Below are 14,079 nucleotides of genomic sequence, written 5' to 3' on the forward strand. Positions count from 1 at the left end.
TAATGTAAATGACGAGTTAATGGGTGCAGCACACCAGCATGGCACATGTATACATATGTAAGAAACCTGCACGTTGTGCACATGTACCCTAGAACTTAAAGTATAATAAAAAAAAAAAAAAAGAAAAAAGAAACTCTCCTGCTGAGACAGACAAGAAAAATAAATTTGGATGATTTTTGGACTTTAGATTTCTTAACCTTTAACTCACATTGGTAAGTTATTAGATTTTGAACTTTAATTGGCAAGAGTAATTAATTTTTGGATTTTAATTTTTCCCCATTAATTTTTTTTTTTTCTTTTTTTTTCTGAGGTGGAGTTTCACTCTTGTTGCCCAGGCTGGAGTGCAATGGCACGATCTCGGCTCACCGCAACCTCCGCCTCCCAGGTTCAAGCAATTCTCCTGCCTCAGCCTCCCTAGTAGCTGGGATTATAGGCATGTGCCACCAGGCCCAGCTAATTTTGTATTTTTAGTAGAGACGAGGTTTCTCCATGTTGGTCAGGCCAGTCTTGAACTCCCGACCTCAGGTGATCCACCTGCCTCGGCCTCCCAAAGTGCTGTGGTTACAGGCGTGAGCCACTGCGCCCAGCCTCCCATTAATTTTATAAGAGGGGATTTCTGGCCAGGTGCAGTGGCCCATGCCTGTAATCCCAGCATTTGGGGAGGCTGAGGTAGACGGATCACCTGAGCCCAAGAGTTGGAGACCAGCCTGGGCAACATCACGAAATCCCATCTCTACAAAAAATTAAAATTAGCCAGGTGTGGTGGATGTGCCTGCAGCTCCAGCTACTCAGGAAGCGTTTGGATCACTTGAGCCTGGGAAGGTGAGGCTGCAGTGATCCGTGACTGCACCACAGCACTCCAACCTGGGTGACATAGCAAGACTGTCTCAGAAAGAAGGAAGGGGAGGATTTCTATTCAAATTTGGAGCTGTTCAAGCTTGTGGCATTTTATATAGGAATGTCTTCATATTGTCATTTAGTCTCATCACAAACCTCTGATAGACCATATGGTTGCATATAATTTAATTAAGATAGGAAATAAAATAACGGGGTGATTTTCAGTCTTGGGGATAGTCATGGAAATAATTTAATGAATGTTTTGTTCTGACCCATTTTAGAACCCTAGCGTTCATCTCCTTTCTAAAGGGTATGACCGTAATAGCTACATGCTTAACTGAGTTAAAAACGTAATAGGTTAAAGTGATTAAGCCTTATGCTTAATGAGTTAATGGGGTGTGAGGAGAATGCCTCTTCCTCACTCCTGAAATTTCCCTCCATGTGAGGGGCCTCTATTTGGTGCAAAGCACCAGAACTCTTTCCCTGCTTCACTTGCCCCTTCAGTGATAAGGAGAGATCTTGCTGGTGATTTGGGAGAGGAATTGGGCAAGTATAACTCCGTCTGTGTCTCTCTCTGTCTTGAGAGCCAGTGAAGCCAACAGGGAGTGTGATCTCTTTGCTACAAGAGGCCTGCCTCCATGTGAGTAGACCTACAGTTTTCCAGAACTGCCTGCTGCTGAGTTGGTTAAGTCTAATTCCAGGGCTCGATATTATGAAGCCCACTTTCATGAAGATATAAGCCATGTCTTCCAACATTGGCTTTATCAATCCATGTGATTAGATATGGGCAGATGCTGGGGTGGGCAAGTGGTACTATTCATTAGTCTTCCTCAAACCCCAGCACCCCTCCGAAGAAAGCAGTCTTTTCTTATTTATCCCTGTATCACCACAACATGATATGTTTGCAATAAATGTTTATTGCATGGAATGTAATTGAGACAACTTTACTTTTCTGTTCTTGGCCAAGGGGGATGAACTAATTGATCCCTAACATGTCTCTCAGTGTAAATATCCTCTGACACCTTTAAGCTGTCTCAGGTATAAATTATGAATACTTTCTAAAAGATTTTTGAAGAACTCTTCCTTGGGATTCAACATTTTCACTTTGGGAATTTAGTGATACGCCACACATTGTTACCAGATAGCTACAGAAGAATAAAGTCCCAGGAGGAGTCCACTCTGGAACTTGAGGATTCTGTTGTCTTCGTATTGGTATACAAATTCCAAACATTCTTCAAATGTTCTATAAACAAAACCTAAGAGAGAGGAATGGGTGAGAGTTGTTGGTAGGTGTGGGTGATCATCTTTCTAGCCTAATCGCTCTCAGTTGAATTGCCCACTGCAGGGAGAGTAGCCTCTGATTATTGTATGAATCCAAAGCGTCCCGTGGATTGCAACAACCTCATGACTGGATCGCCGTGCGTTTGCTGAGTCCGAGCTATTGGGGAGTGTTATGGATATATACTGCAGTTCCACAGTACGGACCAGGCAGGTGTGGGGCTTAAACTAATCCTTCCTGGCCTTAATGCAGTCTAGGACTTCTCTGTCTCCCCACACATGCTTCCTTTGTTGGTGGCAATGTCTGCATCCCCTTTCAAGATCATGTGTGGGGAAAGCAATTCCCAGATTGGTTCCTGTGGTTTAGTGTGTACACTTCAAGTGACCTACTTGGTGTCACTTGAAAGTTATCAGGAAAGAACTTATTTTCCAAATCACCAATAGCTACCAGCCTGGAACTCTCACCTCAAGCAATCTAGTCCTTCATTCTAAAGCATGAAGTCTCTAAGTACATCCTGCTAAAAGTTAAAAACCCTTAGTAAGAGGCACATAGTAAGATAGTCAGCCACTATCACTTAGGTGCAAATTGATCTGACAGTTCAACTGGCAGCTCATATCCATCAGGTTCCTTCAGACTTAATTCTCCTTGTTGCCGTGCCTTTACAGTTTCGGCACCTGCTAGACAGTGCTTCAGCTCACACCACCAGCCTCTCTCCATCCCTGCCCTGTAAGTCCACCCAGCCAGAAACCTAATGGTCCCAAAGCCCCAACCTGAGAGCTGCCACACCACACCAGCACAGGTGCCACACCCCCAAGTTCTTTTACATTCCAAACCCACACTTACCAGAATAAAGCAGGATGTCCAAGCAGATAAAATAGAAAAATGCCTTGCTTAAGACGTGTTCCTGTGTTTCAGAAAGCTCCCACAGCCGCCCCAGCACCTGTATCAATTGTGGGTATCTATAGAAAAGAAAAGGTAGTGGCCATTAAAAAGCAGTGGATATTGTAATCCCAGCACTTTGGGAGGCTGAAGCAGGTGGATCATGAGGTCAGGAGTTTGAGACCAGCCTGGCCAACATGGTGAAACCTTGTCTTTACTAAAAATACAAAAATTAGCTGGGCATGGTGGCGGGCGCCTGTAATCCCAGCTACTTGGGAGGCTGAGGCAGGAGAATCGCTTGAAACCGGAAGGCAGAGGTTGCAGTGAGCCAATATCATACCACTGCACTCCAGCCTGGGCAAAAGAGCGAAACTCCATCTCGGGGGGAAAAAAAAAAAAGCGGTGGATATAATGGACTTTAGGGACGGGGGGGAGGGGAGGAGGGAAGTGAGAAGTGAGGGATAAAAGACTGCATATTGGGTATGCGTACACTGCTCAGGTGACAGGTGCACTAAAATCTCAGAATTCACCTCCATAAAATTCATCTATGTAACCGAAAACCATTTGTACCCCCAAAGCCATTGAATGAAAAAAGCAGTAGATAGGATGAAGTTCAGTAAAGTCCCTTCCTGGTCTATTCTTGGTCCTTCTCAGTAATTTGGAAGCAAATATACCTCTTAAACAGACTTCAAACACACCCCTACCCAGGACTAAAACCTCAATCTCAAATTGGCTCTTTTTTCAAACTGTTCTTTCCTGGGTCCTCTATATCAGGGTGACCAGAGTCAGAACAAATTGACCTTGGCCTCTAGTCCTGGTTGCTATTCTCTGGCCATTTGCCTCCCTGGAAGACCTTTCCCTTTGTCCCCACCTGATAGTAGTGGAGGCCCGATTCCCACAGCTGGGATGACTGTCTGACTACCCTCTGATCACTGGCCGGAGCAACCAGATTAGAGATGATGCATGGCAAAGAATTCTGTTTAAAAAAAAAAAAAAAAAAAGACAAGGCCTGGAGCAGTGGCTCATGCCTGTAATCCCAGCACTTTGGGAGGCTGAGATGACTTGAGGTCAGGAGTTCAAGACTAGCCTGGCCAACAGGGTGAAACCGCCTCTCTACTAAAAAATACAAAAATTATCTGGGTGTGGTGGCACGTGCCTATAATCCCAGCTATGTGGGAGATTGAGGCAGGAGACTTGCTTAAACCCAGAAGGCAGAGGTTGCAGCGAGCCGAGATCGCACTACTGCACTCCAGCCTGGGAGACAGAGCAAGATTCTGTCTGAAAAAAGAAAAAAGGACGACAATTATCAGTTACATCAAACTCTACTCCCTTCCCCACCCTACAACCAGGCTAAAGTTGAACCCAGAATATTCAATAATATGGCCTCCTCCCCCTAATTTTGGAAAATGCTTTAAGGTAAATACCTGCTATTCAGAAGGAGACATCTGCTAAGTCTGCAGAGGGACAGATAGTGTTGGTTGGTATTCTGGAGCAGTGCCCACATCTGAAGGGCTCGGGAGCCTGGGAAGAAAACAATTCCAGTATACTGTGGGGCATTCCTTGTATCCTCATGTCCCATCTTGCCCAGCCAGCCCTTACCTAACTCAATGGCCAAGTCCAGGTGTCCCATTATGAACTTGTTGAAGACCAGTGTCTCGGCCACGTATGCCACGATTTCAATGCCCTCGCCTTTCAGGGGGAGGTTGAAGATCTGCTCCATGGCCATGACTTCATATTTGAACCACACACCTTGGTAACCAGCCAGGTGGTGGTATAGCGAATAGTCTAGGTAAGCCTTAATGATCTGAAATGGCAGAGTGGAGGAAGACTGAGGTAGAATGCAAAGCAGAAAGCTCAGGAACATCACTCAATGTCTGCCAGTAAACGTTTGTTTATTAAGCTTGGGAATAGAGCTGGACATTTGGCCAAAGCCATGGGCTTAGATACAGAAATCATATTGGGTTTCTGCTACCTGTTTATTGAGTCATTCAGGATAAGCTTGATGTCCCCTTGCCCATGTAGTCCTTAAATGAAATAGAAACATTTTAATTTCTATGAAAAATAAAAGCAATAGCTTACATATTAGATGTATAATTGCAGAGCAAAAAGTCTGCAAGGATACACTCCAAAGTGTAAACAATTGTTACCTATTTGTTGGGGGTGGGAGGAGAGATTTTACTTTATGCACCTCTGTGATGTTTGTTATAACAAGCATGTATAACTTTTGTAATTTAACAAAAAAGAAAGGTTGGTTTGGTTTGTTTGGATTTTTTTTTTTTTTTAAATAAGGACTAGTTGTTTTTTTTTTGTTTTGTTTTGTTTTTTTGAGATGGAGTCTGGCTCTGTCACCCAGGCTGGGGTGCAGTGGCCAGATCTCAGCTCACTGCAAGCTCCGCCTCCTGGGTTTATGCCATTCTCCTGCCTCAGCCTCCCGAGTAGCTGGAACTACAGGCGCCCGCCACCTCGCCCAGCTAGTTTTTTGTTTTTTTAGTAGAGACGAGGTTTCACCGTGTTAGCCAGGATGGTCTCGATCTCCTGAATTCGTGATCCGCCCATCTTGGCCTCCCAAAGTGCTGGGATTACAGGCTTGAGCCACCGCGCCCAGCCAAGGACTAGTTTTAAACCTAATTTGGAGGTCAGGTGCAGTGGCTCACATCTATAATCCCAGCACTTCAGGAGGCTGAGGCAGGAGGATTGCTTGAGCTCAGGAGTTCCAGATGAGCCTGGGCACAAAGTGAGACCCTGTTTCAACAACAACAAAAACTAGCCAGGCATGGTGGCACATGCCTATAGTCCTACCTACTCAGGAGGCTGAGACGGGAGGTCACTTGAGCACAGGAGTTTGAGCCCAGCCTGGGCAATATAGTGAGACTCGATCTCTACAAAAGATTTAAAAAAAAAAAAAAAAAGCCAGCATGATGACACAAGCCTGTAATCCTAGCTACTCAGGAAGCTGAGGTGTTTGGGAGGATCACTTGAGCAGGGGAGGTTGAGGCTGCAGTGAGCTATGATCATGCCACTGCACTCCAGCCTGGGTGACTAAGTGAGACCCTTCTCAAAAACAAACAAACAAATAAATCTAATTTGGAGATTTAAGAGAAACTGGTGAGAGAATAGTGAGGAGAAAAGAGTTCCTTCTAAAGAAGCAGTTTTATTATATATACAAAAACAAAAGAATACACATAAACTACTTTGAAAAATACAAACAGGAAAAATATAGTATCTCTAGTGGTGGGAGTATTGGGGTAGGGGAAGTATTTTAGAGTAGAGGCTTTTTTCTTGGAATTCCTCAGATGGGACAAAATAAGCAGCCTACAAATTCTGTGTTATAGGCAGGTCCCTGGATACTTAAACCATAGTCAGTCTTAGAGAATTCCTTTCTTCCTGGTTTGGAACATGCTCCAGAAAATGCTACCAGAAGGTAAGGATAGCCAGAAATGGTGGTGGGGGAGAGAGAATTGTTGGGTATGAGAAATCCAAGGCTGTAATAAAGGACAGCCTTGGATTTGGACCATGAGAATGGAAGCCCAACTGCTTCACTTTACAGAGCAAATATAAAGCTCCGTGTTTCTGCAGCTTGCCAGTGGTCACACTGCAGATAGGCGGAGTCCTGGAAACCACCCTCTGGCTCTCCGTCTGGGTCTTTCCATTCTCCTATGCTGAGTCCCTCACCTGCTTTTGAGCACTGAGGCGAGTGCTTCTCTGCTTTCAATCCCAGTCACCTTGACGACAAATGTCTTGGTTCACATTCCAACCTGACTTTTTATTTTCCCCACCCCAACTCTACCAGAGTTCTTAGGATATAGCTCCAAGTGTGAAGAAGTATTTCGGTCAATATAAATTGCTTGAGCAACTGCAACTGTTCTAGAAACTTAGGATATGAACAAGACAGCTGAAGAGGTCCTTATTTCATGGGATTTACACACTGGTAAGGGAGAGAGACAAAGAACCAATGCAGGAGCAAACAAGAAATTGTCAAATGGTAATAATACCTATTAAAACAGAGTGACAAGTTAGAAAGTGAATGGGTGGCCATGACCCATTCCCTCCAGGCAGAGGGAACATCCAGTGACAGATGGGATTAAATTTCTGGTTTGAGGAACCAAAGGAGGACCAATATGGCTGGGCTTGTGGCTCCTTCATGGCCTACGGAGCTAGAATAGGATGGGAAATAGGCAGGGGTCAATCTTGATGGGCTTTATAAATACTTCTGTATTCTAGAAGAGCCAGCCTAAGTTCACCAAAAGGAACTAATGTAGAGGACAGACTCCAGGTTAGGAATCTAAGCTCCTCCATTTTCGGTGCTACTTGACCCCTTCCCTTAATTCTTGACAATGAATGACTCCAGGAGGAAGAAACCCAGACTTAATGTACTTTCATAAAGGAGCAAGGTCACTCTCATTAGATGAGTTCGATTTAGCTTAATAATTTCTTGATCATGTCTCCTGATATCTTCTTCATCCAGTCAAAGGCTTCCTTGGTTATGACCTAGACTAGTGGTTCTCCCAATTCATCCTGGGAGCTCTAGGGATCCCTGACACCTTTTCAGAGAACACATGAGGTCAAAGCTAGTTCCATAATATCCAGGCATTAAAATTTTTATTTTTATTTTTATTTTTATTTTTAAAGTCTCGCTCTTGTCATCCAGGCTGGAGTGCAATGGCACGATCTTGGCTCACTGCAACCTCCACCTCCTGGGTTCAAGCAATTCTCCTGCCTCGGCCTCCCGAGTAGCTGGGATTACAGGCACCCACCACCACACTCGGCTAATTTTTGTATTTTTAGTAGAAATGGGGTTCACCATGTTGGCCAGGCTAGTCTTGAACTCCTGACCTCACGTGATCCGCCCACCTCAGCCTCCCAAAGTGCTGGGATTACAGGCGTGAGCCACCATGCCCGGCTAATATCCAGACATTATTTGTGACAGGAAAAATAGTGAAAGACCTTGTAATAGGCAAAAATACAAACTTAATGGGGGTCCTACCTAGCTTCCTAATCAAAGTCATCTCTATTTTTCTTTGGACTATCTTACAACTACGTTGCAGAAAACTGATAATAATATAAGTGATATAATTTGTTTTTCATAGAAATGTAAATATTCAGTGGAATACAAGCAATTACTACACCGTTACTAGGTAAGTTTTGTATCCATTGGTAAATTGTATTCTCCTTGGAACCACTTGGTTCCAATCTTACTAATTTTGATTGAGTCAACTCAGTGAGTTAAATAAAATCTTTGATGTGTACTTTCCATATTTGTTATGACTTATAATTCTATATTTTTAGAAAAGAATTACCCTTTAACATTTCTCTCTCACCCTCATTCTCTCATGAATGTATACTGAAGTCTTTCAGAGGCAACATTTGTGATATTGCAACAGTGAAAGCAGAAGCAGATGTGAGAATCTAGTTGTCTTCTATGAAGCCAGACATTAAAATATTGGCAAAACTTTAATACAATGCCACATTTTCCATTTTTTGTTTGGGGAACACAGTTTTAAAAAATGAAAATGGTAATTATGTTAATATGTAATAAGCTTATCTTTATTTTAAAATAATATTGTAGGCCAGGTGCAGTGCTTCATGCCTATAATCCCAGCACTTTGGAAGGCCAGTGTGAGTGGATCACTTGAGGCCAAGAGTTCAAGACCAGCCTGGCCAACATGGTGAAACCCCGTCTCTAGTAAAAATACAAAAATTAGCTGGGTGTGGTGCCGCGCGCCTGTAGTCCCAGCTACTCAGGAGGCTGAGGCAAGAGACTCTCTTGAAACCGGGAAGTGGAGTTGCAGTGAGCCAAGATCGTGCCACTGCACTCCAGCCTGGGTGACACAGCGAGATACCATCTCAAGAAAAACAGCAAAAAAAAAATAATAATAATAATAATAATTTCGAATTTTCTTGGGTTTTGTTTCTTATATGATATTAATAGATTCAACCCATATAAATAAAAGCTATTTGGGATCTTCAGTAATTTTTAAGAGTGTGAAGTGATCTTGGAGCCAAAGTGTTTGAGAACTGCTGGCCTTGTCAAAACAAGCCAGTCAGAAAGCCTTCTATTATTATATCCTCAGAATTTTGAATCCTAATTGGCTTTCACTAGGCTTTTCTTCCCAAATGAAATTCAGAAACTTAAAGGAGCAGCTACAAAAACCCCCTACCTGGAAATGATTTTGAGTTTCCAGTGCAGTATTCATTTGCATCATAACTGCCAGCTGGGCATAATACTTCCAGTGAAAAAAATAACTGTAGCTATAGATGCGCCACAGCAAGGAGAGGCAGACAGTTTGCCGGTAAAGTTGTGCCAGCCTCTTCTTCCTATTGGATAAAGTCAACACAAATGGAACATAAGAGGTATCATTATTACCATGCTTTAGGGGAACACAGGTACACAGCGTCCTTACTATGGGCCTGGGAATCAAAACTGATTTGAATTTGAGGCCTGTCTCCATGACTGACAAACAAGCACATTAATTTTTATGGAGCACATTTTCTCCATTGTGAAATGGGAATCATAATACCTACTTTATAATGATTAAGATAATTTATGTAAAGTGTCTGTCCTGTGTCGGGTAATTGCTAAATGAAGCTATTTAAAAAGCCCATTGGTATTATTCATCACATTTGATTCTGATGACAATCCTGTAACAAAAGAGTGGAATAACTGACTCCATTTTACATATGAGGAAGGTGAGACTCAGGTTAAGTAATTAAGGCAAAGACACACAGCTGGAATGTGGTGGTGCCAGGATTCAAACTCCATCTACCTCCAGCCCAAAAGCCCAGTGTATTATTTTCTCCATTGCACACTGCTTTCAGGAACTAGTTCTCAGCTCAACACAGGTGGGTGTCAGGCCTCTGAGCCCAAGCCAAGCCATCGCATCCTCTGTGACTTGCAGGTATACGCCCAGATGGCCTGAAGTAACTGAAGAATCACAAAAAAGTGCAAATGCCCTGCCTCGCCTTAACTGATGACATTCCACCACAAAAGAAGTGAAAATGGCCGGTCCTTGCCTTAACTGATGACACTACCTGGTGAAAGTCCTTTTCCTGGCTCATCCTGCCTCAAAAAGCTCCCCCACTGAGCACCTTGTGTCTCCCACTCCTGCCCGCCAGAGAACAACCCCCCTTTGACTGTAATTTTCCTTTACCTACCCGAATCCTATAAAACGGCCCCACCCTTATCTCCCTTCGCTGACTCTCTTTTTGGACTCAGCCCGCCTGCACCCAGGTGATTAAAAAGCTTTATTGCTCACACAAAGCCTGTTTGGTGGTCTCTTCACATGGATGCACATGACAGTGGGAAAGGAAAACAAAAACTCAGGATCCCAATTCACTATGCCAAAAGGAAAAAATTAAGCTGAAAGCTGAGTCATGCAAGAAGTCGCCTTTCCTTTTGTTCGTTAGCAGACAGCTCCAGATAAAAAGTTAAGTACCTGCACAGGCAGCTACTCTGTGTCCGCCTTATCCTGCTTTAGGTGCCTATTTACTGAGTGTGAGACAATACATAATTGACTATTCCCCTGGCTGCTCCTTTTCTCTTGCAACATGTGGATTATCATGCCCTCCCTCATTTTCCTCCAGCCCACTTTTTCCCTTTAAATACTGCAGTCTCAAACAAGGACTGTTTCTGTGGTTTTGTGTTTTTTTTCTTCTGGGCATGTCCTTAACTTTGGCAAAATAAACTTACAAATTGATTGAGACCTGTCTCGGGTACTTCCCGCCCCCCCCCCCCTGCCCCCACTGGCCAGAGCCTCCAGTATGATGCTGAATAGAAATAGTAATAATGGGCATTCTTTTTTTTATTTCTTTTTTATTATATAAGTTCTAGGGTACATGTGCACAACGTGCAGGTTTCTTACATATGTATACATGTGCCATGTTGGTGTGCTGCACCCATTAACTCGTCATTTACATTAGGTATATCTCCTAATGCTATCCCTTCCCCCTCCCCTCAGGTACTTTTTAGTTTACAAAAAAAAAAAAGAGGATTTTTGTTTTGTTTCGTTTTGAGATAGAGTCTCGCTCTGTTGTCCAGGTTGGAGTGCAGTGGCGTGATCCCAGCTTACTGCAACCTCTGCTTCCCAGGTTCAAGTGATTTTCTTGCCTCAACTTCCCTAGTAAGTAGTTGGGATTACAGGCACATGCCACCAGGCCTGGCTAACTCTTCTGTGTTTTCAGTAGAGATGGGGTTTCGCCATGTTGGCCAGGCTGGTCCTGAACCCCTGACCTCAGGTGATCTGCCTGCCTTAGCCTCCCAAAGTGCTGGGACAGCAAGCATGAGCCACTGCGCCCAGCCAAAAAATGAGTATTGTTACCAATTGCATTTGTGAAAGGAAAATATCTTGGCCCCCAAAATCACTAGGGAAAACTCAAGCTGGAAACTGCTTAGGGCAAACCTGCCTCCCGTTCTATTCAAAGTCACTCCTCCGCTCACTGAGAGAGATGCATATCTGATTTGCCTCCTTTGGAAAGGCTAATCGGAAACTCATAAGAATGCAACCATTTGTGTCTCACCTATCTGTGACCTGGAAGCTCCCTCCCGACTTCCTGCCTTTGCTTCAAGTTGTCCCGCCTTTGCAGATCGAACCAATGTATGTTGGTTCTTACATATGTTGATTGATGTCTCATGTCTCCCTAAATGTATAAAACCAAGCTGTGCCCTGACCACCTTGGGCACATGTTGTTAGGACCTCCTGAGGTTGTGTCACAGGCGTGTCCTCAACCCTGGCAAAATAAGCTTTCTAAATTATGATGTGGAAATGATTTTCTTTTTTAAAGGTTCTAAGGAAACATGGACAGGGTAAAATCTCTCTCTCTGTTTTTTTTTTTTTTTTTTGAGATGGAGTCTCGCTCTGTCTCACAGGCTGGAGTGCAGTGGCGCGATCTCGGCTCACTGCAACCTCTACCTCCCTGGTTCGAGCAATGCCCCTGCCTCAGCCTCCCAAATAGCTGGAATTACAGGTGCACGCCATCACGCCCGGCTAATTTATTTTTTAGTAGAGACAGGTTTCACCATGTTGACCAGACTGGTCTCAAACTCCTGACCTCAGGCAATCCGACCACCTCAGCCTCCCTAAGTGTTGGTATTACAGGCGTGAGCCACAACACCTAGCCCAGGGTAAAATCTCGTATAGGGCATTCATGAGGGTCATGGACACTCTGACATTAAATGTTGTTCCATGTTATACTCATTTTTGAGATGAGAACCTTTTGACCTGCGGATACTTTAAGCCAACAACTCCTCAGTTTTTTCTTCTTCAACACTTTTCTACCTTTTCCCTTTGTGCAGGTACTTCTTACTCCTTTTATAAAATGTGAAATGTGTGAATTACCTGTTTTAGCAGATGAATATACAGGATGCCCAGTTAAATTTGAGTTTTAAAACTAATAATTTTTATGGAACGCATATGTCCTAAATATTTCATATGATAGATGTATACTAAAAAAAGTATTCACTGTTTATCTGAAATTCAAACTGAGGCATCCTGCAGCCCTATGTGTAATGCAAAGACCACTGCCTTCTCAGAGAGATCTCTGCTGAACACCTCCCACCCCTTCCTCCTGGGGTTTCCAGGAACAGCCAGGTAGTCCCAGGAGCCCACCTCCAGCGTGCACAGGAACTCAGCTCCATTACGTTTCCTTTTCACCTCAGGATTCCCTACATTTACAGGAACACGTTTGGAAGCTGGGGAAGGCAGTTTTTGATGGGGTTGCAAAAGAGTTGTGGTAACTTGCTTATAGGAATAGATGTTTGTATCTTAGGCAGAACCTATAGTAATATAGCTGCTGAGCTCTCCCAAGATGGAAGAGGTGTCTTCTGTTAGCTCTCCAGGTACCCAACAAGGTGGCATCTCCTTTGGTATGAATTGCTAGATAGGTGGAATATTTTTGAATAATTCAAGCATACACACAGCAAACAAGAGTATAATGAGCGAAATGCGCTCAACACCTGCCTTCAACAACTAGCAACATGCTTATTTCATCGACCTCTCCACTCACTATTTCTCCCCACTCACTATTATTATAGTTATCCTATAGGTAGAATTTATATATATTGAAATGCCCAAATCTTAACAGTACAATTTTGACCAACAGCTACCCCCATGTAACCCACGTTGCTGTTGAGATTCACAGATGGGTGGGAGTTTTGTCCTTTGGCAAACGTCTTCAGGGCTTGCTATTTTTCTTTTGGGGGGCAAAACCCAGTGTCTTAGCATCTAATGGAAGAGGGCTTGTGACTGAGGTCCCAGGAGCGGTGGTGCAGGTTCCATCCAATGAGAACACGGATCGCCACGGGGGTTAAAGGGCTAGATGAGTTGGGAGGGACCCTAGAACTCACCTTACAATGAGGTCCCTTATGTTTGTGTCATCAAGATTCCCTTTTGCAAAAACTGCCCTTAAAGTACTTTGTGGCAACCCTGGTCTGGAAGCACCTCCCACACTCGCCCCCTCCCCAGTGAATGGTCAGAGACAGACAGAAGTCCTTGTGCCCCCCGGAGGCCAGGCTTTGGGGGCTGACTTGGATTATGTGTAGGGCTCTAAGGGGAGTGAGACTAAACAGTCTGCTCACCCCAGCTCATTCCCTTACCCTGGAGGTGGGCTGTCTTGGGCCTGCTGATTCACATAATGAAAGTGTCTGTTTTTCTCGATACGGATATGGAGAAACAAGGAGATTAAGTTGTAAGGAAAGATTCGGTTGAGGAGCTTCAGTGCCTTCCTGAGCATTTTCTTGGCAAGCGCTATCTGGCCCATATTGAAACAGACCTACAGGGAGGTGGGAGGAAAGACAGGAAAAGAGGAAAAGCGATTATTCTAACTTAATCAGTAGGTCCCCACAATCCATATTTTGGGGATTGTTATCAAAAAGGTAATTTAAGGACCAGAAACGAAATCTTCCTGTGCCTGGCATAATAGAAAATGTCTATTGGATATATGCATGAAGCATGGTTGAATGACTAGGATTTAGCATCTTAGTTGTGCATTGTCTACCCCTGGGACAATGTTTACCCATTCGGGTCCATTTTTAGAGACTGTAACAAAAATATTTCATAAAGGTATCAACCTGGGCCGGGTACAGTGGCTCA

The 14,079-nt window shown here is 43.8% G+C and overlaps 1 protein-coding gene across 6 annotated transcripts in view; it reads right to left on the bottom strand.

Annotated features, from left to right (window-relative positions):
• ADCY10 (adenylate cyclase 10) overlaps positions 1-14,079 on the bottom strand; it is a 90,151-nt gene that overhangs the window by 11,058 nt on the left and 65,014 nt on the right. For all 6 annotated transcript variants that reach the window (XR_012418922.1, XM_065531682.2, XM_065531669.2 and 3 more), the window contains 6 exons: positions 13,584-13,759; positions 9,154-9,310; positions 4,595-4,799; positions 4,420-4,516; positions 2,960-3,075; positions 1,976-2,093 (listed from right to left, as the gene is read on the bottom strand). Coding sequence is in view for 5 of the 6 variants with exons in the window: in XM_065531682.2 (XP_065387754.1) it covers positions 1,976-2,093; positions 2,960-3,075; positions 4,420-4,516; positions 4,595-4,799; positions 9,154-9,310; positions 13,584-13,759 (869 nt within the window). In the remaining variant the exon portion in view is untranslated. The remainder of the gene's footprint in view (positions 1-1,975; positions 2,094-2,959; positions 3,076-4,419; positions 4,517-4,594; positions 4,800-9,153; positions 9,311-13,583; positions 13,760-14,079) is intronic.

This window comes from Macaca fascicularis, chromosome 1 (assembly GCF_037993035.2).
Source record: "Macaca fascicularis isolate 582-1 chromosome 1, T2T-MFA8v1.1".
Lineage (NCBI taxonomy): Eukaryota > Metazoa > Chordata > Mammalia > Primates > Cercopithecidae > Macaca > Macaca fascicularis.